Consider the following 25,385-nt stretch of genomic DNA (forward strand, 5'->3'; position numbering starts at 1 on the left):
AATCTCCATGAATTCAAGGCTTCATGGGGTGTGTAATTAATAGAAAATAAGTAATTTTTGGGGGTGAACTACTCTTTAAGTGGTTTAAATAATTGTGCTCGGATGTTTTCTATTGTAGCGTACGCAGTTATGCACCTCTGTACGGAGAGTTCTACTGCATATTTCACTACCAGCAGCTATTCAGAAGGAAAGGCAACTATGATGAGGGGTTTGGCCGCACCCAACACAAGGACCGGTGGCTTCTGAAGACCAGTTCTGAATCTGAGGCATAGGTAATCTAAACCTGCTCAGTGCTCATATTATACCACCGGTGAGTACAGGTATAGTTACTACAGTTGTTACCATTGTCACCACCATCTATGTTCTATACTTTAAAGTCATCGCGGTAATACTTGCTGTGCATCCCATGTCTATAATGCATTATAAACATACTATATACCAGGGGGAAAATTGTTATAAGCACTCATAAATACTTTATAATAATAATCATAGCACATTCTAAAGCATTTGATAATGCCTTATAACGTCAAATATAATATTTTATAGTTCTGCAAGGATCATAGTGTGTATGATTATTTTCATAGTTGTAATACATAATAATTTTATAATGCATTATAATCACTGTTATAATGCATTATAAAGTGATTGCACTGTAGGTCATTGGGCGCTTTAAGTAAAGTAATGTCATTTGGTGTAGGCAGAAACATTTGGTGCAATCTACAAAAATCCATAGATACAACGCTATTTGCTCCACTTTACTTAAAGCACCTAATGATAGCGACTTATAATCACACTAAAATGCTAAAGTATTAAGAGTATTTACTGCACGCGTGCTTATATGCATAATTACACACTATTATAAGCTGATTATAATGCATTATACATATATTTATAATCCATTGCAGACATGGGGTTCACAGAGTGTTCACAAGTGTAACCAAAATTGTAATGCTTAGTGATAATAGTATTTTTGAAGATATATGTACCTTTGTCTACCAAAAGTAAAAGTACTAAAATGTTTGAAAATAGCAGATCTACAAACTCACAACACGTCGCGATGCGACGCGTTGTGAGTTTGTTGTGAGCTCATACACACCTCATACTCAGGGCCGCACCAAGGGTAGTGCGAACTGTGCGGCCGCACAGGGCCCCGCGCTTGGGGGAGCCCCGCAAAAAAATGAAAAAATGAATGAACAGAATCACATTTATTAAGAGTTATAAAAAGAAATAACCGCAAATAACCACCAAAAACTCGGAAATATCCGCCCAAAACCGCCAAAAAATCGAGCGCGCGCGGGACGGGGGCGCGCACGCGCGAGTTCGCACAGGGCCCCGCATTTCTCCCGCACGGCTCTGCTCATACTAACTAAAGGACTGCAATGGAAACAAGCTGTAAGCTTTTTTTTGTGTTATCCTGTTGATGTATGTTACATGTGACATGTTTTTTATTTCATGATCAGTAAAGATATCAATCAATCAATACAGTATGGTAATTAGTCTACAATAACCTCTTCTTTTGTTCCTAGCAGACCTGACGGTGACAGAAACCCCAAAACGGAGACGCCCTGCTGTGATGAACACATTTAGATTTAAACACATGTTAAATGCTGTAAATGACAACCAAATAATCCTCAAGACCTCAAGTGGTAATCATGGCTGAAGTTGTGTATGGAAATGTCCCGACCAAGAAATATTTCAAATGAATAATTAAAATAATAATAATAATAATCAACCTCATAGGTATAGCATTTTCCCATAGACTCAAAGCACCTGAAAATGTAAATCAGCAAGTGTATGGAGGGGGGGGGGGTGTCTTAAATATTTTTTATTGCAAAACATTCCAGTTATTAAATACAGTTTACAAAGTAAAACTTGTGGTTGAATTCATATCAATTGATCAAAGGAGGAGCATTTTGGATGTCGTCTCTGTCGGGTGGAAACCTCATGTCCAAAACAGTTACCTTTCAGGGTTCAAATTCTAAAATAGCTAAAGTAGCAGATCTACAAGCTTAAAATGCCAAATACATATCAATTTGTGGGGTCCTTGACATGGAAAAAAGTTTGAGAACCACTGACATAAAGGCACTGGCAGCTAAAAAAAACACTATCTGTGGACACGGCCCCTAAAGCGTGCAAAAAGTTAGTTTCATTTGGAAACTTTGCCTGAGCATTTAGAGGTTTGTGTGTATGTATTCATAATCCTGCCCCTTCAAAGACATTTCTTTAACTGGTGTCTGGTGTGGTAGAAATTGCGAAAACTATAATAGACACATTATGAAACTTTAGATTGATTGATTTCACTGGGATTTATAAGTTGGTGCTCTTCAGTGGGTCTTCTTTATTGTGGGGTTCGGTTTCAACATTCCCATTCTCTGTTGATCTGAAATAAATCAACAATAACAATAATTAAAAAAATCGGTGATAGAATTGTTAAACTGCATGTGAATTCAAGCAAAACATCTTACATGCCTACTATCAATCCATTCCTGTCTGTCTGTCTATTGTGTCAGTTATCCACAATATACTGAGAGGGCTTACGTGGTCATTGTGTGATCCTGAAGTTCAGTGTTGAGGGTCTCAGGCAGTAGGAAGCAGAGCCCCCCACCGGCGAAGGGCAGGATGCCGTATATCAACATGGGGATTGCAGGGTGGTAGACCTCCAGGAGCCTGATCAGCGGAGCCAGGATCCCCGCCACTCGAGCGCACATGGAGTTAAGCCCCACGCCGTTCTGCCTGCCCAGGGGCACGACAATGACACAAATGACACAACGTCATAATCAGTGATCGAGTTTTACCATTAACCCATCCAATCCGGGAACACATACTGTGTGTGTGTTTTTGCTATAACCATTATTTCATACTATTCAAAAATAGCAGATATACAAGCTAACAAAAATAGCAGATCTACAAGCTCTTGTAGATCTGCTATTTTTAATAGAAAAAAACAATATATATATATATATATATATATATATATATATGTTGCTGTAATATCAGTGGTTCTCAAACTTTTTCATGTGAAGGACCACCCAAAATGATATATATTTGTCTGCGGACCCCCCCCCCCCCCCCCCCCATCTCAAAATGTTTTGTTCCAGGGTTCCCCCCAGAAGCAAAGATTTGAGTTAAAAATGTATAAATATATATTCAAAGATTTGCACACATTTTCATGATTTTCTTTCCCAGATTGAATGGGTTAAAATGGCAATTTATATCATCCCAACCAATGTGTTATACAATCACCATCAGAAATGGCAGAATTGTTTTATAATACTAATATGCAACATTACTAGATTTATATTTATTTTACCTTACAACAGTTGGGTAGAGCTCTGCAGTATAAACATAAACTATGGTGAAAGATGCAGCCAGAGTGAACTTCGCCACCACTGCTATGACTGTTACCACCACAGGAAGATCTGAGAGGTAGATAACAGAGAACATGAAGGAGAGACACGCACTGAGAGCTTCTATTCACTTATGTTCTCTGTTCACCTGGGTATTCCTGCAGGCCCATGCTTTAATGCAACCATTTATTACACAAACTTGGATTAGTGGAAACGTGTCCCATAAGCTCACGTGTTTTAGAAACCCAAGGCTCGAATAATAATCCTATAATCACATAAAAGTATTTATGCAGCTCCAAGGGCTTCACAAAAGGTATGAAGCAGTGTATAAACAAAAGTGATCAAATATGCGTGTATGGAGGAGGTGCTTATAAATGAAGGCTAAGTTAAAGGGGCAAAGATTTCAAGTTACCTTTCGGTATAGCAAGGATCACCAGGCAAGCAGTGCCCCCAAAGAACAGAGCCGCTGCTTGGCATAGTCTCCTCCCAAAGTATTCGATGAGAGGCAGACTGCCCAGGCGTGCAGGGAGTTCAGCTATGCCAAAGATGAGCTGTGTGAGGTAGACGTCCACGCCGAAATTGCCAACGTTTAGGCTCACTCCATAGTAGACAAGACTTGTTACAAACCTAGAAAAAGAATATGAGAGATTTCTTCCCCGTTTATGGAAAGAGTACACAAAAACTGTACTGTCTTCACAAATCGTGCACAATACAGGTACATGTATAGTATTGCACATTTTGCTATAGGTTTGATTGATTGATTGATTTGTTTATTTCGGACACTGTTAAAAGACAAAAAAAAACATAAAATAAACATAATATACTTAAATTAAGAAAATATTAAAATATTAAAACAAATACATGTTGCACTCTAATGTGCTCGAAAAGGGCATAGGAGGAAGTTTAAAACTCATCTAGTCCTACCCCTTATTGCTCATTGTTAATTTCAATCAAATAGTATTTAGAAATATTATTAAAGATTCAAAATGTATGTAATGAAAATATAGCATTGCTCGCATCATTAGCAGGATCAAACATTATATACAATGCGCTTAAACACAACCAAGTCAAACTGGGCAAATACTTACCAGAGATAATTCAATATGAGAGCCCGCTTTCTCAAATATGGGATCCTGAAAAGGTCCAACATGTTTCCTGATTTGGATGTGGCCTCAGCCTCGAGCTAAACAAATCAATCATCATCATCATATCCTTCATTTAACCAGGAGCATCTCATTGAGATTTTTTTTTAAATCTCTTTTTCCAAATTTGACCTGGCCAAGAGAGCAGTATGAACAATTGTTACAACAATAAACACACACAATACAGACAGGCAAATGTAACTGGCATCATTTTCATATTTTAAATATACATTTACATTTAACTGGCTTCTCTGGTTCAGTTCAGTTTTGGTCACAGCAGCAGACAATAAATTATACAGAACATAGCAGCTGATGCACATCCTACCTTGTCAAGCAGGGATTCCGGGACTTTCCTGCCGTTCACCCGGGCTGCTTTCCTCAACTCCTTCCTCAACTCTTCCTGCCTGCCCTGGGTCATGAGCCACCGAGCCGACTCTGGGAGAATCCTGTCAGTTATAGAATGCATGGATTAAGGCCTGAGGTTCCGATTCTACAAAATGTCTTCTAAATTTTTCTGAAAAACGTATGTTACTAAATCAGTGGTTCTCAAACTTTTTCATGTCAAGTATATAGAAAATTATATGTATTTGGCATTTGGCCGCCATTTTTGCTCTTACAATGTTTCAGTCATTTACCAAGTATCACAGTGAAACCACACATAAATCAGTTTCTCAACGTCTGGTATGGTAACCACCAAATTGACCCTTACGTGTCTGTAACTCGAGGGCGTACAAACCAAACGGACTCACTCATAAGCACTGAGGATTTCACAGTGTAGATTGGGGTTCCAGTATTAATTTAATTCAGTGATTCTCAACCTTTTTAATATCAAGGACCCCAGTTTGATATGCATTAGAATTAGACCATGGACCCCTCATTTGGTATCTTTTTTTTAATACTATATATACTATCTGGGACCCCAATCTGAACTGTAACATTGTTTTAATTTAACACTGAGTTACAGATCTGTGAGGTTCCCTTTGGACTCCTGTCGGCCCCCGGGCCCTAATGTTGAGAACCAGTGACACAAAATCAGTGGTTCTCAACCTTTTCAGGCGCGACCCCCCAAAATAATCATATTTGAACTGGGGACCCCCCCACCCTGATAAGCACTTGGAATGTAGGAGTTGAGGCATTCAATTTAGTTTGACTCGGTTGCACAGATAAATATTGTGAAAATAGCTGATCTACAAGCTCACAAAACCTTGCAACGTGAGGTTTTGTGAACTTGTAGATCTGCTATTTTCAAAAATTTCGCCGCTTTCTTATATTATGTGACAATTTGGCCAATGTTTGACCAGTTGCTTACTTTTGATGCACTAATGATATTTTTCTTCTTTTTCTTTTTTTAGGTCTGTCATCAAAATAGAGCGACCCACAGGTTGAGAACCAGTGACATAAATTAACACTCATATAACGGCCAACTGACCAATAAAAAACTCCCAGAATGACGACAGGGCCGGAAAGAACCAGCAGCAGGACTCTCCAGTCGCGTATCCCATAGGCGATGCCGGACATGATCATTAGTCCAAGAGCATAGTGGGAGTGGGAGAAAATGGTGAACAGCGCCCGTTTATCGCTACCAGTCCACTCGGCCCCTTCAAAGAAATAACACACATAAAACAAACATTTTAGCTTGGCTACCAATTCGTGTCAATAAATCATAATGTTAAAGACCAGCTGTAAACAAATATTGTATTATTATTATTCATACTTTTAAAGCATATCATAATGGGGACATAGTTAACAAATACTGTAGATGCCAAATAAAATGGCACTGGCACCAGTTTATTTTTTAAGGCTATTGATGTGAAGTTACCACCATATATCACACTGCTGTTAGAGTAGAAAAACAGCACTTACCAGACCCGCTAAAACGACTGGCTTACACCTGAGGTTCCACGTGTCCAGTCTGAAAAAGTGCTTTCTGCTATGATGCTCCAGTTTCATGGAACAATCTACAACTCGCGCAAAAACTGAATGCCCCAAGATCCCATGGACAATTTAATAACCTGCTCTTAAATCTCCCTACCTCACTATGTAACATTGGTCTTATTTTGTTGTCTCCGCTAGGCCGAAAGGCATGGCGAGAGAGTATGTTTTACCCCCTGTCCGTCCGTCCGTCCGTCCGTCCGTATGTCCGTCCGTCCGTCCGTCCGTGTGTCCGTCCGTCCGTCCGTCCTGTCCGTGTGTTACCAGCTAATCTCTGGCACCGTTTGCCCGGTCGCTCCGAAACTGTGCACACACACTCTCTGGATGCCAATTCAGAACCTCTGCCCTAAATCTTTCACATGGGCCTGTTATAGCGCCACCAGGAGGCCGATTTGTGCAAAACCAATTTTTTTTATATTACTCCTACAGATTTTATCCAAACGTCATGCAAATCAATACACAGTATCTCTATAGTCATGTGATCAACACGGATCTGTCCTATTTCCCATATTCCATCCTAATTGCCTAAGGTTCGCTTCCAAAGTTTGCAGGATTGGTCCGTTTTGAACAAAAGCCTCAAAGTATACACGCAGCTTGCGATTTCCGTGAAATTTCACACGCACATTCCCACTAGGCGGAGGAAGAAATGCCACCCTTCTCACATTGGCTTGTTATAGCGCCACCAGCAGGTCTAATTTAGCAAAACACATTTTTGGAATGAATGCAGTGTCAATGCAAGAATAAATGGCACGGTTGGCACCCTTTTTACATTGGCCTATTATAGCGCCACCAGGAGGCCAGAATAACGTACCTGACCTGGCGGAGACCTGTGCTCCGAGGAGCACTTTTTCTAGTTGTTTCTGTGTTATATCTGTGTCTTAATTGTTTATATTGTGTGTGTTATCTCGACAGCATTGCAAATGAGGGCAAACCTCAATGCTCTTTGAGAATAAATAAAGGTTTCAATCAATCAATCAATCAAAGTGTATAGTACAGTACATAACATGCGGCCCTGAGGCGAGGTTAAAGAAGTACAGTAGCAGCAGGTAATATACTGTGGTTTTCTTCTGCACAAGCCGGTACAACAGCATTGCTCAAAGTATCATCACGTGTAAACATGACTATAACACCAGGGGAACAGCGTGCCTACCTAGGACAAACGTGTTGATGGAAATGCCAGAGACCGAAGCGCCCACGACAAATCGTAGGGCTATGTAAACATAGATGTTAGGGGAGAAAGCAGCTCCCACACCAAACAACAGCTGGAGAAGCAGGGAGAGCAAAATCACAAAGCGACGGCCAAACCTGCACAGAGAAAAGCGACAGTTTACATCTTAGGGCTGGTGGGCAATTAATCGAAAATACAGTATACTGTATCACGATCAATTCCGATATTTAGAACCAATAACCGAGTTAATCTTGCTCATGTACGTTAATCAAATCTAATCGAGAGGACAGGGTTCTTTATATATTCTATACTGTATATCAACGAAACAAAATGAAAAATACGAATTAGCCCTATTACATCTACTACAGTATGTCCTAATACTTCCTAGCACAGAGGAGGGCAAGTCTGTAGAGACAACTGTCAGCTGCTATCCTTAAGGGATTGGTCAACCATGTACAGCAATTCACTAACTTGACATAAATTCTGCTTTAGTTGTCATTGTATAACTTTACCATGAGTTATCTATTAACTGCTCTGCAGTGTAAATATTATGAGCAGAAAGCTCATAATATTGTGACAACAGACTGGTTCTTGCGAAAGATCACCCATTTCGGATGCTGTCAATGCAGAGAATCGTAAATCATGTTTTGGGGTAAGTGTTTGCCCCCAGGTAGGTCAGTATCTCACCAATCAATAGTCTGATTAAACGTGATAATGTCCCATTCAGTGCATTGACAGCATCTGAAGCCATGTGGGATATTAGAGGATGTTCAGTAGACAGTGCTTTCACATCGATTGAATTCCTTATTTAAAAGCTATGAAAGAAAAAAAAGAAAGAAAGGAAGGACAGTACCACACTCAACATAATTAGCTGATAACTACATGTATTTAATCAAGATGCGTAACAGTAGATTTCAATGGTTCTTCACTCGTCCTCAGGACCTTACAGCTGGTTAACTGCATTTGTTCCAAGAATAACCTCTAGTCCGTTCGCTACTACAACAAGTTATTGTCATTTGTACATTGCTGTAAATTGTTACTGTTTTATGTTTCATGTGGCATCTTGACCAGAAGTGTTGTTTAGTTAATTGCATTAACGTCATGTGATAGAAAACCAGCAGTAATGAGGTCCCTTACAGGGCTGGGCAATGGACAAAAATCTAATATGACCAAATTCCTCTATATTGTGATGATTTTTTTAAAATAGCAAAATTAGACGACCTAAACACTCACATGTGAATATCAATAGAATATAAATGTATTGGCCAGCCCTAGGAGTCACTTGTATTCTAGAGGAGATTGCACTAATAAATACCTGTCAGCCATTGGTCCAAATATCAATGCTCCAATGAGAAGACCGGCCATGTAGATGGACTGTGATGCCTCATTTAAACCACTGCTCTCACATACTAGATTAAACTGGAAGACACGTGGAACAGGAAGAGAACAGTGACATCAGATTAAAGAATATATTTTTCTAATTTAAAGAAAAAACATTTGCATAAACACAGTACAATATTTTGGTGCAATATGAGAGTGACAACAAAGCTAGAGCATAAAAAGTGTATTACATAGCCAAAGATTTGTTTTATTCCAAAACGAGACACTATGGAACCCTCGGCTATACCTTTTTTTGTATTTGGGATATAAAAAAGGTATAGGGTTCCGAAAGGGGCTAGGAGGAAGGGAAGAATGGAGGAATGGAAGAAAGGGAAACAAGTCCGCAAGGACTTTTTTGGTCGGACCTTTTAGACAAAAGTATTATAAATGTAACTGTGTTGTTTTACATTCTTTTGCCTAATAAAAATGTCAATCAATGTTAAACAGGGCTAATGGTTTTCATAATCCATGGAACAAGGACATTATTACCAACTAGACATAAAAGTTATATTTCTAGTTTAACTCATTCACTGCCACAATTATTGCTGGCCGCGTTTGCCCACTGCCAGAGATTTTTCATCGAAAAAAAAAAGTACTCAAGAGCCGAGATACAGAATTTTTAACTTTTAAGTTAACAAGGAAGTGGATGGGAGTCTAGATCTTTAAACAATCATATCTCCTTGGTCTTTGGGTCAAATTTGAAAAAAAAAAAATATATATATATATATATATATATATATATTTATTTATTTAAAAAAAAATTAAAATTACGTTTTTTACGTCAGTGGCAGGATTGGTAAACGGGACAAATTACGTTTTTTACGTCAGTGGCAGTGAAGTTAATGTCTTTATGATAAAACCTTTGCCATTATAGAATTTAGGCACAGCATTTATCATTGTAGCTGATTTAATAGGCCTACGTTTGTCAAAAGTTGACAGTAAGTTCAATCCAGTGTCTAGACAGGGGTCATCACTGTCTAGACAGGGAGTCATCACCGTACCTGGCAAGACTTGGCGTTGTCCGTGGCAAATATTCGATTTTTTGTTTTCACATTATAATGTTGTCATTTTGATCATAAGACCCAATTACTGAATGTCGGTCTCCAGGTTTTCTTCCGAATATTTATCGCACTGATCACACTGATTGTCTCCGCCAGGCCGAAAGGCATGGCGAGAGAGTATGTTTTACCCCCTGTCCGTCCTTCCGTCCGTCCGTGTGTCCGTGTGTGTGTCCTGTCCGTGTGTTACCAGCTAATCTCCGGCACCGTTGGCCCGGTTGCTGCGAAACTGTGCACACACACACCCTGGATGCCAATTCAGAACCTCTGCCTCAAATGGGCCTGTTATAGCGCCACCTGGAGGCCGATTTGTGCAAAACCAATTTTTTTATATTACTCTTACAGATTTTATCCAAACGTCATGCAAATCGGTACACAGTATCTCTATAGTCATGTGATCAACACGAATCTGTCCGATTTCCCATATTCCATCCTCATTGGCTAAGGTTGCCTTCCAAAATTTGCAGGATTGGTCCGTTTTGAACAAAATGCCTCAAATCATGAATGCAGCTTGTGATTTCCGTGAAATTTCACAAACACATTCCCACTAGGCAGATGAAGAAATGCCACCTGACATTTTTCACATCAGCCTCATGGTGGCGCTATAAAAGGCTGATTTGTGTTAACTATAACTGCACCGATCTGCGTGAAACTCCCTAGAGGCCAAGGAAAAAAATCCGCCCTGCATTTTTCACATTTGCCTTTTATAGCGCCACCAAGAGGCCCACTTATGTAAAACACATTTTTGGATATTAAGCCTTCACATTTTATCCAAATTTCACACAAATCGGTACACATGATCTCTATAGTCATGTGATCATGATGGAACTGTTTGATTTTTCATATTTCATCCTGATTGGCTAACAATGACATCTAAAGTTTGCAGAAGTGGCCCGTTTTGAACAAAATGCCACAAATCATGAACGCAGCGTCCGATTGAGGTGACACTTTACAAGCACATTCGCACTAAGTTGAAGAACAAATGCCACATTGCCCTATTATAGCGCCACCAGGAGGCCGATTTTTTCAAAACTTTTCTTTGTTGTATTACTCCTACAAATGTTGTCCAATCATCATGCAAATCGGTACCCATTATCTCTATGGTCAAGTGATCAAGATGGTTCTGTCCGATTTTTCATATTCCATCCTGATTGGCAAATTCCGAACATTGTTGGCCCACAATAACCTACCTGACCTGGCGGAGACCTGTGCTCCGAGGAGCACTTTTTCTAGTTTACTATGATACTATGTATGGCACATTAGGAGTCCACTAGGACAGTGGTTCTCTGACTTTTAATTGTCAAGGACCCACCCCCCCCATAACTCTGAGAGTGCACTAATTTTGAGAGTACACATTTTTGCACTCTCAGAGTTACAGACATGTACATGTAAAGATCATTTAAGGCTATGGCTCTTTATGCGTTTCTGGTGATATTATTGTCCGCTCAATCATTTGTATGCACATGGCAATAATTACATTTCTGCATGCCGATGACCCCCCCCTGACCCAGTTGGGCAGATCTGAGCTGGACAGGTTTTGTGAGTTATACTGTACTACGGTATGATGTTGACAAGCTTGCAGGTACAAAGTCTGATAAAGAACTTGTCATATAACTTTGTGAATTATAGCATAGACCTATTGCTTAATCTATAATGGTAGACTATAGTTGCCTTAACTTGCCTATGAATGTGCTGCTATGCAGTAGGCTAAAATCAAATGTATATCCTCATCACCTGGACCAAAAAGTAGGTTCAATCGCTCAGTGGTGGAAGAAGTACTAACATGTTGTACTTAAGTAAAACTACCAGTAACACAATGTAGAAATACTCTGTAACAAATAAAAGTCTGGCATTCAAACTTTACTTGAGTAAATACAAAAGTATTCACATTAAAATATACTCAAGTACTGAAAGTAAAAGTACTCATTTTGCATAATGTCCTATTTCACAAGTTTCCAAATGTACAAAAATAGCAGATCTACAAGCTCACAATGCTTGTAGATCGGCTATTTTCAAATAGCCATAGTTTAAATAGGGCTGAAGTGGTTAATGTATGTTTTGTAATGATAATAATTCAAAGTAACTTGTAACTTAAGTTTTCAAATAATTGCAGTGGAGTAAAAAGCACAATATTTGCCTCTGGGATGTAGTGGGGTAGAAGCAAAAGTACTATAAACTGTAAATACTCCAGTGAAGTACTAAAATACCTAAACATTTTACTTAGTTACAGTACTTGTAAATGTACTTAGTTACTTTCCACAACTGGGTTCAATCACCTACCTCAGTCACTATACTGGAGGCGCCCGGCAAAGCCTGGTAATCCCACCCATCCACACATTGCGTGGTGCTATTAATCCCATAGGCTTCGATGGTCTCCAGGTCCAGATCCACTGGTGTGAACATCCTACAGCTGTCATAGTGTCCATCCTTGTCCACGGGCAGCGTGAGGTTCATCTGCCGTTCCTGGGTCAGATTATTGTGGCCACGGTCCAGGATCCAGCTGGTGTTGCAGTGGTGCGGGAAACTCAGCCCCGTGAACACCTGGCCGAACATGTGGAACGCGGTGAAGATGTTGGGGATGCATATGGCAGCCAATAAGCGTTTCTGGAATGCTCCAAATTCCCCGACCTCCTTCAGGACATCTCCGAAGCCGACCATGCTGCTACCATCAAAAAGAAAAACGTTACCGATCGATCTTCCTCTGTACAGTAGGATCTTCCTATGTAGGCTGACAACTGTTGTTGTAGGAACCCGTTTGACACATAGTAGGCCTAGTAATTGATTGATCAAGTCCAGCTTGCATGTGGGAGGAGCTACAACCCAGCCCAGGTGTCACAATTCAGTGACGCAGCAAGCATGTGTGCTCACGTGCTACAAGTTGCCTTGTTGTTCCAGATGTTTCCAGCAGTGGTGGAAAGTAACTAAGTACATTTACTCAAGTAGCCTACTGCAGTGGTTCTCAACCTTTTCAGGCCGAGACCCTCCCCCCCAAATCTTGTTTGAACTGGGGATCCCCCACCCTGATTCCACAGATAAATATTGTGAAAATAGACTATCTACAAGCTCAATGCCTCACAATGTGAGGCGTTGTGAGCTTGTAGATTGACTTTTTTCAAAATGTTTGCCTCTTGGCCAATGTTTGGCCAGTTTTTATAGTATAGTTTGTATAGTTTGTTGATGACTTTTTTTGTAGTAATGCATTTATTTAATTTTTCTTAGGTATTAAAAAGGTCAAGTCCTTAAATTGTCACTTCACTGTCATCTGGGGACCCCCCCACAGGTCCCGACCCACAGGTTGAGAACCACTGGCCTACTGTATTTAAATACAACTTTGAGGTACTTTTACTTAACTGGAGTAGGCTACTTCCAATTTGCAATACTTTTACTTCTACTCCACTAGGCTACATCTCAGAGGCAAATTGTACTTTCTTTTACTCTCCACTACAATTATTTGAAAACTTTAGTTGCTAGTTACTTTGTAAAACTTACATTAACCAGTTCAGATATATAGGCTACTTTACTATTTCAAAATAGCCGATCTACAAGCTCACAACGTGTCACTTTGCGCGTTGTGAGCTTGTAGATCTGCTATTTTCAAAGGATTTTATACATTTGGAAACTTTGTGAAATGGGACATTTTGCATAACAAGTACTTTCTATTTTTGGTACTTTAAGTAGCCTACATTTTGATACCAATACTTTTGTACTTCTACTCAAGTACATTTTGAAATTCTGGACTTTTACATTGCAGTATTGATACTTTTACTTGAATAAGAAATGTGAGTACTTTTTCCACCATGTGTGGAGCTGCTCTCAGGTTGAGACTGGGCAGGGGAATGTGCCCGGTGCACTATTTTAACCACTTGAAAAAAACTTCAATAGGTATTGAATAATCTTATCAACCAAGTGTTAAAAGTTGAACGAGTCAGCAAAACACAGGTAGCCTACATTTTGGACAACTTATTATGTAAGTAGCATGGCTGCATGGACAGCTGGTCCAGAAATACAATAACCAGTAGCTTACACCACTCCAGCTGTGTTAAAGATAAAAGTTGTAGACTATTGCTACCGGGTGCTAAAGGCCCCCATGCTTCTTATGTTGTTAAACACACTCTAATTAACTCTCCACTGGCCTCCAGTTAAACATTATTTCAGTTAGTTAGTTTCAACTGTGAGGAAAAGCAATATTCAGGGTGTGCAACTGACCCAGTGCTTGTTTAAGTAAAACAAAAAAGTGTTTCCATAAACTTTGGCTATTAATACAAATGTATCAATTAGTGTCATATTTTGTTTCCCTCCACTTGCAGATCATGGTATAATTATAAGTCACTTCTTTTTCTTTTATTTCCATTGGCAAAAACTAAATATTCAACACATTTGTTTCTGGAATAATGTTTTGCCCCACTACGCAGCAGAGTTCTATGGTTGACATTGCCCAACCAGTCTTCCCTCTTTTTATAGCTTTATTTATCCAGGTAAATCTCCTTTTTTGATGGCACCCTGAAGATAGCAGCTATACAACATTTGTATTGCTATCTTCAGGGCTCCATACATCTATCCCACCAACATTCAATGTTACAACAGACTGTGAACAGTTAGCACCACTCTCAGGCCAAAATGTCAACTTACCACACTTTGTGTTGTGAGCTATTCTTATTTTTAACTTTTTGCCCATAATGACATGCCCAAAAAACAGGGATAGATTTATGAATCAATTATCCATTACATTTATATTAATCGATTTGTTTTATTAACTGTTGAAGCCCAACATAAACATTTATATAATTCAATATTATTTTGTGACACAGATGCAATCAAACAGGACAAACGGTCACACACACACACACGCACGCACGCACACGCGCGCACACACACACACACACACACACACACACACACCTTAGCTAAGGTGTTGGTGGGATAGTCATGTAGGCCAGTGGTTCCCAAACTGAGGGTCCCGAAATGATTTTGTCGGGTCCCCAGATGATTAGCTTAATGTGCAACATTGTTTTCTCCCTCAACATTGAACAAACCAACATAGTATAAGTGCAAATGCAAGTGCATACAGGGTATCTGCACGTTTCTAGAGTGACAATTTAATGACTTTTAAGACCTTTGTCATTCCAAATTGGCCAAATTGTCAGATATTACGTAAAAGAAGAGGCAAACATTGTGAAAATAGCCAATCTACAAGCTCACAACACCTTGCAGTGCGAGGCGTTGTGAGCTTGCAGTTCGGCTATGTTCACAATATTTACCTGTAGAATTCAGTCAAACTAAATGTAATGCCTCAACTCCTACAATTCCAGTTAAAATATGATTACGTTGGGGGGTCACGGCCTGAAAAGTTTGGGAACCCTTGATCTAAGGTCTTGGTGGGATACTAATATAGGCCTACAACAGTATGTGTGTGTGAATGCATGCACACGTATTGTACTGTGTGCATATGATTTATTTTGTATTTCTATGGAATCAGATGGAATGCATTTATAGAATTCAAGAGACAAAATACAAAGAGGTTGATATGTTCATTCTTTATTGATTAAAAATAATCAAGAGAAACATGCTTTGAACTGCAAAACCATCAAAAAAATAGAGCAATGAAAGAATGAAATAAAAATAAAAATAAATGAAAAAAAAAAGTGGAAATTTTAAATATATTACAGCTTTGAGTTATTGCCTAGACAAATGTGTATGAGGAGTCATCTGTTCAAATGCTACAGCATTGTTAAATACAATATACTAAAGCAAGACAGGAGAGGGTGGGTAGGAGAGGGGATGAGAGTCTTGCCAACAGATCTTACAGCCCTTAAAGGAGTAGTTGACCCAAAACATTACTTATTTTCTATCAATTACACACCCCATGAAGCCTCGAATTCATGGGAGATTTCTTTGTTTTTGTCGCATTGCTTTGCCAATAATTTGATGAAAAGCGGAGTCCCCAGCAGGAGACTCAATTGATAGGAGTCCCCGGTGAGATAGGTTACCCAATTGAGTCTCCCACTGACCGCGTGTGTAATTGATAGAAAATACGATTTTTTTGGGGGACAACTACTCCTTTAAGCCTCATCTACTTTGTTTCATGACGTCACGTATTTCACTTGAAAATCCTATTTTCGGCAGGCAGGCAACATCGGTGCGACCCAAAGTACAAAAGCTCAACTCTGTTGGAAACAGGGCTCAATCTATGTAATGCTCACACACACACACACACACCCTTTCACATACTGAACCCCCCCACCCACGTCATATTCACATCTGTCCCGTCTGCAATGCATGCCATTGGCAGACTACAGTACAGCAGGAGAATGGCACCAAATACTGCAATTTTGAAACCAGGAGCAACACGTCACCGAGTGACGACCTCGTTTCCCCCGTTTCAACGGAACACGGGTTCAACATGGCCCATGTGTTTTATATGCATTTAAATGTATTTCCGATATCCTTATTTGTATCAGAGCAACATCTAGAACAAACATCTTGTTCTAAAACCTCAACAAAAAGGACATGGTGATTTTAAGGCTAGCGTTAAATCTGACATGGTTGAAGTAATAGGTCAAAAAGTAATAGGTCAATACACTAAGACCTCCCCTCTGTTACATCTCATCTGCAGATTCTGCAAGCAGCGATATGCGATTCTTTCTGGAGGCATTTGTGAAAAGGTATGACATTTTCACATCACACCAAATGAAACGGAGCAAAAATCAGCGGGCATGTTATAGGTCTTAATATTGCAACAGACTATTAAGTGGTTCTCAAACTTTTTAATTTCAAGGACCCCCATATCTCTGAGTGCACACCCCTTTTACGGGTCCATTTGGTTCCATTTGTACACTCTCAGAGTTACAGACCAGTAAGGGTCCATTTGGAACCACCTCCTCAAGGAACCCTGAGGGTCCCTGGACCCCACTTTGAGAACCAATGGATTATTGAATGAGGCGTCCCGCTGAGGTCAATGCCAACTGCAACATGCGGTCATCATTAAACCATGTGATTAATGCACATTTGCAAATATACCTATAGGGCGTTGCAGTGGCGGTCATTTCTTGATTACACCGATAGAAAGCCCATACATTTCTTCCCATAGAGATTTCCGAAAATATTTATATTCATTATTTTAAGCCTGGAACCAAGCCAATCTGGCTCCTGCATGGTGAATCATGACCACAAAAAATAACAATTCTGTCAAAAAATATTAGAAAACCGCAAAAAGAAGGGTTTTTATTAAATATTGTATATAATTAAATAGATTTTTTTTTAACAAAAAATCATATATGTCACTTAATTTTTGAGTTTTAATTTTTTATGAATGGGTTTTCTATCTGTGGAACCACAAAATGGCCACCACTGCAATGCCCTATTGAAGTGAGTTTGAAAGGATGGAGGCATGAACAGAGTCTCATCCGACCAAACAATACATTTCTAATCGTTCAAAGTGTCTAGCGGTGTAGCTTGAACTTAAAAAAGGGCATAGTGTTTCTTTCAAAATGTGGGGAAAAAAGGGAGAAAATAAGGGAAAGTAAGTGACATATTAAGATGTATGACTTCAGAAGTGGGTTAAAATAAGTACTAATAAAGTGGCCCCTATTTTGGTATATTAAGAGCGAGAGCCAAAAAGCCGTATCCATTTTAATGGTGACCCTGCTCAGAACCTCAGGAAATGTTGTAACTTGGGGACAGGCCAAAAGCAGCGCATCCCAGCCTTCCACACAATAAAATATATTCAAACTTTCTTATCTTTTTCCCCCCCAAGACAAGAAGTATACAAAGCTGAGAAGTATCCGAGCCGCATGTAAATAAGCCACATTACACAAAAGCATGTTTGGCAAAACAAGGAAAACTGTGTAAAGCCATACTTTGCAATGTTGTCGTCTTCCTCCCATATACACACACACAGCGCTTACAATCCAACAATCGTTATCATCTGACAGGAAAAAGGCCAAAGAGTGAACCACCCAGTATAAAAACAAATCAAAGCCAAATGTCATTATTTACATACTATAGAAGATAAATCAAGTACTTGTTCATCCACATAAGCAAATATGCACTTACAGTAAGTCTTTTTCTTTCTTTCTTTCACGTATCTGAGAAACTGATTCCAAACAAAGACAGCACAGCTAATATACCAACATACAGACACACGTTTGCTCCATACACAACACTTGTGGCTTCAGTTAACGCTGTAAAACTTTTTAATTTACAAACTTTTTTTTAAATATATAACTTTGATGAGAATATCTTATAGACAGTGTTGTGGAGTATATAAAATCAAAAAGTCCAACCATTTCTTAAAAAAAAAAAAAAAACAGAAAAAGAAATGAGTCGAGGAAAAGATATGGGATTTCCTATGTTGGCTTTTCTGAGGTTACGGTTACATTGCCAGCACTACAAGGGGCATCCCAATCAAATTAGTTCACAAGAATGAAAAAAAGAATGAAAAAACCCTAATCCTCCATTACATTATAACTTCAGTAACTGGATCAAATAGACATCCTTTAAGTACTAAGCATATTACGTAACATAACCAGTTATACCAGTCCATCTATGTCAAGGTAAGGCCTACTTTATACTTTGTCACACTCCATGAATAACTGATTTTCAAGTAAGGTTTTTTTTTATTTAAAAAAATGAATAATTTTGGGGACAGTTACGCCTGATTTATTTTTAGCTGCGCGCTGGTGTCTTACACTGAAAATAGCCGATCTGCAAGCTGACAACGCGAGGCATAGTGAGATTGTAGATTAAGCTATTTGTGCTGCAAGGCAGAGCATGGAACCACACACAAACCAGGCTTCAGTGCACTGACCGTGTGCTTGTCAAGTCACAGGGACCCAAGCTTGAATCTGACTGCTGTCATGGCTCACATCTCTTCACCCCTGGCTCAATTATTTTCAGCGAGCGATGCGTTCGTACAACAAAGTATAAATTGGGCTTATGTTGCCACAGGTGTTAATACTTATCATGATGACCGTTTGGAGTGTTGTTTTTTTTACCATCCACCAGCTCAAAGGTGGTGCCTGAGCCAGAGCACGTTGGCATCATTTGGCTCTCTGCGAGGTTGGTTGTTTCGGCGTGGCTTAAGGTAGTAGATATGTAACATTTGTTTGGACGAGGCATACTTGACATACTGATATAGGCTCACTTAGGAGGTTGGCCATCACCTCATTAAACAAAAACGACGAAACAAGTAAAAAGTTTAACATTGGTAATTGAAACCACGTTCGTACATTTTGGACAACATCTGCTCCACATTGTAAGTGGGGACCTCCCTCCCTCCCCACCCCCAAAACGTGCATTCAGTAGTTCTGCTGATAATAAGGCATTGTTACGCTTACCGGGACTCAAGGGGGTGTTAATTCAGATTGTGCAAATGCATCACATATTACAGACAAAAAGGAGAACTGAATAAGAGAGAACATCATGTCAAAGAAAAGAAAAAAATAACTTTTCTTTTGTAGATACTTTCATCGTTCTGCATACACATTGTAAACGTTTTCTGAGTGACTCTTACACTGTACGTTCTGATATTTCAGCCAACCGTTGAGGCCGTGTTGCGTAATCCTATGGGGTGACAAGAATTGTACTGTTTTCTTTGGCAGTAGTGGTTTCTTTACGGCCATAGAAACTAAAAACAATGCAATTTAAACTCTTTTTGTGTGTTATTTTTCACATTTTTTAGGCAAGTCACGGTCCCAGGTAGAACTGTTTAACTAACAACTGTTTAACTAATGCTGAGCTGAGCGAAGCCCATCAGTTTGACGTCATCTGGTATTTCAGAACCCTCCACACCAGAAGCCTGCAAAGCATAGAGCCACAACATTATTATGCAGAAATGCATTAAAAGCGCAAAAGGTCCATACTAGTGGAATTGCATGTTTAGTGTGTCATGAGTCATAGTCAATGGGCTAAACATGCAATACCAATGTTAGGGTAAAAAAAACAATTTACAACATCAATAACAGAGAAAGCAATGCGTTGCTTGACATAGTAACTAATAATATTACAAATTGTACACAACACTTTATATTAATTTGTTACTCAATAAAGCTCACTGTAATATTACGCTGTTTCAAAGATACCCATGTGAACGGTGTTACACTCACCAGTTTGAAAGTGACATTTTTATTGGATTGAGGCTCGTCAACTATTTTCTGTAAATTAGCTGCAACTGAAAAGAGAGAACAATATTTTATTCCAATCAAACCACAGAAGACCGGGAGCTCAAAGATGGCAGCCTCCTTTTTTCCTCACACAAATCTTACAAGAGAAACAAACAACATAACATCTATTCTTATTCGGAAAGCGAGGAAGAGTCAATACGAACTCTGGGTGTGTATTACATCATGGGCTGGAATTAAATAAAGCAGTGGTTCTCAAAATGGGGTCCAGGGACCCCCAGGGATTAAAGTTAACATTAACCCTATATACATTGTCTATTTGACAATAGCCCACTCACTCAGCTCACAAGCTATAAGCTCACAATGCATTGCGGACACATTGATGCATTGTGAGCTTGAAAGAAAAATGTGAACAATTTTCACTGAATCACTGAAATAAAGGACACACACACAGTTGGGGGTTGGGGGTGACTCACCAATAACTACGTCCCTGCCATCCACCAAACCTGCAGACACCAGTTCCTGGGACACACCATCTGCGGTGTCTGAAACATGGGGGAGAAACACACAGCACAAGAGAGGCTATCAGAAAGGTTTTAGGGGGCTGTAAGGATGGCAGTGTCAGTCTGTCCAGTCCGTCCCTCCCTCCTACACTTAACCTAACCAGATAATTCGAAAAAACACCGTCTTGATTGTCCCTGGAGGGTGAACCCTATTGCAGGGCTGTCACAATTAAAACATTTAAGTTGACAATTAATTGTCATACAAATGACACAGGTCAGATATGACAACTTAAATATAAAAAATAAATTACTGACATATTAATAACTTTATAAATAGATGATCTACAAGCTTACAACGTGTCACGAACGTTGCGAAGCGACACGTTTTGAGCTCGTCGATCTTCTACATTTGATTTTTTTTTATTTGAATCCTGAAAAGTAACAGTTTTGGACATACAGTATGAGGTTTCCACATGACAGAGTCTCTCTCTCTCTCTCTATTGGCATAAACATATTTAACTCAGAAATAATCACATTTCTCATTTGCACATTCATATACCCACTGAGATTTTTTTTTGGTTAATGAGACACTACTTACCTCTCCCTGGCATGAATTCAAAGCGGATATCATTTAGCTCCTTCTTTAAGTTTCTGTAGAGCAGAAGGACAGATAAATAATGGATAAAGTCAATTATTAGTTACTGTAGCCTGATAACGCCATCGTCTAAGTCTTTGCTGAGATGTGAAGCTGTGAGGTTTATAAGGACTCGTTTCACTTGGAATTACACTGAGCTGCAAATTAAATATTGGAAAACTACATTGATCCCTGTGAGGGGACATTCTGTAGTACAGTAAAAGTGCGATATTAAGGACAAATAAAAGTTAAGTAGACTAATGCAAACGTGGGCTTAAAAATAAAACAAATACATAAGGATACATGCATCTAAGAAACTCAATCATTTCTCAATTTAATCATACATAAAAACAATGTCTTCTTTTATTAGCGTCAGTACTTTTTTAAAATAATATAGCTAGAAGTTAAACTCACCTTAACCTTAATACCAAACTGATGGCAGCTGGGGCCTGTCAAAACACAAGACAATAAGCAGAATGAATGCTATAGAAAAGGAACCTAGGGTGCCTTAAAGCAGGACTCAATCGACACAAAAACATGGTCAAAAATCTGGCATGAAATTAAGTGTCTAGACCAGGGGTCTTTCAACAGGGGGGTCCTCAGAGTTACAACAGGGGGGGGGGGGGCACCAAATGGTTGTGTGATAGGATACTTTTTTTTACATTAACCGCTTGAACCCTACAGCATCCCTTTTCTGAGGGGAACATTAGCCGAAAATAGCAGATCAGTTATTTTAGGTTTGGTGTAGAGGGAAAAAAGAGCAGACTAACTACAGAGTGAAAGTGGTTAAATACACATTAACATGAATCTTACAGTGATGATAGTGCAGTCAAACAAGTCTATGAAGCTACAGTATCTATGAAATCTATGAAAAAGTTTAATTATTTTTTTTAGTGGGGGGGGGGTCCCTGCTTCATCTCTCTCTCAGCTAAGGGGTCCTTGGCCTGAAAAACGTTGAAGACCCCTGATCTAGACAAAAAATATAAAAAAAATCCTTCCCATTGATGAAGGTGTGGTTCGGCGCTGACTTGCCTGCAGTGTTGATTTCGACGACTAAAACTGTGACGAAAAAAGTTCGTCGACTACCCTTTTTTCACTGACGAAAACTAAATAAAAACTAAATAAAAACTGAGCTATGATGACTAAAACTATAAGACTAAATATATAGACAATTTCGTCAACAAATAAAAACTAGACTAAAATGTTAGTGAGGGACTAGTGGAGACGAGATCCAGTAGAACTAAAAGACTAAACTAAAAGTCATGTTATGTTTGGTTGCACATGAGGTGTTGCGCTCTGAAAATAGCCGATCTACAAGCTCACAACGCGTCGCAGCGCGACGCGTTGTGAGCTTGTAGATCTGCTATTTTCAGCAGGCAACCAAGTGTAAAATCAGCCATTATGACGCCATCAAGGCACCGCCAAAATACATTTTAGTCGACAAAATCAACTGTAGATTTAGTCGACTATAACTTTATGATATTTAGTCAACTAAAACTAAGACTAACAGTAAAACATTTCAGATGACTAAAATATGACTAAAACTAAAATGGAATTTGATACAAAAAGACTATGACTAAAACTAAATCCAAAATTTGCTGTCAAAAATCAACACTACTTGCCTGGGTGGGAGCAGCGGCACCAGGTAGGCCCGGTGTTGGAGCTGCAGCCTGGGCAGCGGGTTGGGCATTGGCTGGTGTGGGCTGCAGTGGGACCTGGCCCGCAGCCTGAGGTAGTTGTGCCTGGCCCGCGGCCTGGCTACTTGAAGGTTCCGTTGTCTGGAAAACCTAAAAGAGGACACTCCCATTATGTACCCGTCTTAACTGTGTGTTCAGCTCCGATAGCTTTATTATTATTACTTTATTACATCATTATTATTGCATCATTACTTTTTTTATGATTTAGAGACAACAAAAAAAATCATCTTAAAAGGAGTAGTTCACCCAAAACATATTTTCTATCAATTACACAACCCATGAAACCTTGAATTCATGGAGATTGTTTTTGTTGAAGCCAATAATTTGATGACCGGCGGAGTCTCCTACTGACCGATGACCCTGCCATCAAATTATTGGCTGAGGAATGCGACAAAAACTAAAAAAAATAGAGTTCAAGGCTTCATGGGGTTTGTAATTGATATAAAATTGTTAAGTATTGTTTTTGGCTCCTTTAATGTCCCAAAAAAAAGCCATTTCCCTTTTTCTTTAAAAAACACAAAAAAAAACATCAACTAAATAAAAACACAATCAACAAAACAGAATAAATCTAAACAACGAGTACAGTATCATTACTAAGGTTAGAAAATGATATGCGCAAAACAACTGACTGTTCAGGACAACACCACAGTTTGATATACGCACAAAATACACAATACATGTTGTTTAGTTGCTGCTGCTGGTGACTTGACAAACAAACTAAGAGCTAAGTGGCTTCCTGGCTGTGCGCCATAATTTTCATAATTAACCAGTAACACACTGTGGACAGTGGACTTTATATTTATATAGACACTGGATTAATATTTCATCACACATCATGTTGAAAACACTACTGTAAGCTGTTATCTTTGTTTACTTCTCGGCTGCATGCAGTCAGTCATCAGCTGTGACGACTTGTGTTGCTATTCACCACTAAATCATTCACCAGTGGTGGAAAGTAACTAAACACATTTACTCAAGTACTGTACTTAAGTACAAATTGTGAGGCACTTTTACTCAACCGGAGCATTTTCAATACTTTTACTTCTACTCGATTACATTTCAGAGGCAAATATTGTACTTTTTACTCCACTGCAATTATTTGAAAACTTTAGTAACTAGTGACTTTGTAAAACATACATTAACCGGTTCAAGACCTATAATATAGTTTGCCCATTTTAAAATAGCCGATCTTCAAGCTCACAACGCGTCGCTTTGCCACACGTTGTGAGCTTGTAGATCTGCTTCTACACTGCTTTTACACATTTGGAAACTTGTGAAATGGGACATCATGCAAGTACATTTTTGATGCCAATACTTTTGTACTTTTACCCAAGTCAATTTTGAATACTGGTACTTTCACTTGTAACAGAGCATTTCTACATTGCTGTATTGTTACTTTTACTACATATAATTTGACACCCACCTCTGAATTCTGGGATCCTTCCTTCACCCTTGGCGACTGTAGAAAACACATCAGAAATTACATTCAGAGTAGAATATATCCTCTGATCTCTAGAGCAGCCGTTCCCAACCGTTTCTGGAATCTTGAACAGGTAGCGCGGCACTCGTTGCCGTGCTATGAGCTTCCACTGGTTGGGAATCGCTGCTCTAGAATAAGGCAAAAATATTGCATACACACACACACATGTACAAACAATTGCACGCACACACACACATACGCAAGCAAGCACACACGCACAGAGAAAGCAAGTAGGACTGTCCAAAAAGGCTCACTCGTTTACTTCCAGAAATTACCGGTCCCGTCTATTAACATCTCCCTCCATGAACATTATAACAGCATGGAGAGGACAAACACTAAATTAGCTTCTAATAATTTTATATTTAATCTAACAGTCTACAGAATCAAATTTAAACAGTTTATTCATTAGCTACAGGTGTTGATAAGCGTGATAATTAGGTCATAAACGGGTGATTTCTTTTTTTGCAGCATTATATTTAGGCCTTTTTTGCTATTAGATTTATGAAAGCTAAAAAGCAGAAATCAGATATTATAAGGAAAAAAATCTGTGAAAAAAAGGGCACACACACGGTCCTTGTTAAATACTCAAATTCTTAACCCATTCAATCCGCGAAACGCATCCGTGTCATTTTAGATTTCTTTGGGCTATTCAAAAATAGCAGATATACAAGCTCATAGCGCGGCACCGAGTGCTATGAGCTTGTCGATCTGCTATTTTTGAAAAATCGTGAAAATATGTGCAAATCTTTGCATATATATTTTTTAAAGCGAACATTTGTATAAAAAAAAATGGTTCCAGGGACCTTCAGAAGCAAAGATCCGAGTTAAAAATGTTGTTTCAAAAAATATATGTATTAAGGGGGCATGGTGGCGCAGTCGGTAGCGCTGTCGTCTCACAGCTAGATTCGATTCCTCAAATTCCTGGG

General features: G+C 39.1%; 2 protein-coding genes across 5 annotated transcripts in view; both read right to left on the bottom strand.

The window, feature by feature from the left end:
• Positions 1–2,534: 2,534 nt before the first annotated feature.
• Positions 2,535–12,685, bottom strand: slc22a13b (solute carrier family 22 member 13b; the record flags this gene model as incomplete). The annotated part of the gene is made up of 9 exons (XM_080417452.1): positions 2,535–2,733; positions 3,311–3,419; positions 3,760–3,974; positions 4,436–4,530; positions 4,815–4,935; positions 5,919–6,087; positions 7,572–7,726; positions 8,905–9,008; positions 12,308–12,685. 9 exons carry the CDS (start codon positions 12,683–12,685, stop codon positions 2,535–2,537), a joined length of 1,545 nt encoding a protein of 514 aa, XP_080273578.1.
• A 2,861-nt stretch (positions 12,686–15,546) lies between these two features.
• Positions 15,547–25,385, bottom strand: part of oxsr1b (oxidative stress responsive kinase 1b) — an 82,686-nt gene continuing 72,847 nt past the window's right edge. For 2 of the 4 annotated variants that reach the window (XM_080418217.1, XM_080418215.1), the window contains 7 exons: positions 24,403–24,438; positions 22,905–23,069; positions 21,697–21,731; positions 21,247–21,299; positions 20,622–20,690; positions 20,131–20,195; positions 15,547–19,823 (listed from right to left, as the gene is read on the bottom strand). In XM_080418217.1, coding sequence (XP_080274343.1) covers positions 19,749–19,823; positions 20,131–20,195; positions 20,622–20,690; positions 21,247–21,299; positions 21,697–21,731; positions 22,905–23,069; positions 24,403–24,438 — 498 coding nt within the window. In that variant the 3' untranslated portion in view covers positions 15,547–19,748. Of the gene's footprint in view, positions 19,824–20,130; positions 20,196–20,621; positions 20,691–21,246; positions 21,300–21,696; positions 21,732–22,904; positions 23,070–24,396; positions 24,439–25,385 lie in introns of all 4 variants that reach the window. The other 2 variants (XM_080418218.1, XM_080418216.1) reach the window with 1 other exon arrangement.

Source organism: Gymnoscopelus braueri (genome assembly GCF_963280865.1).
Source record: "Gymnoscopelus braueri genome assembly, chromosome: 21".
NCBI lineage: Eukaryota > Metazoa > Chordata > Actinopteri > Myctophiformes > Myctophidae > Gymnoscopelus > Gymnoscopelus braueri.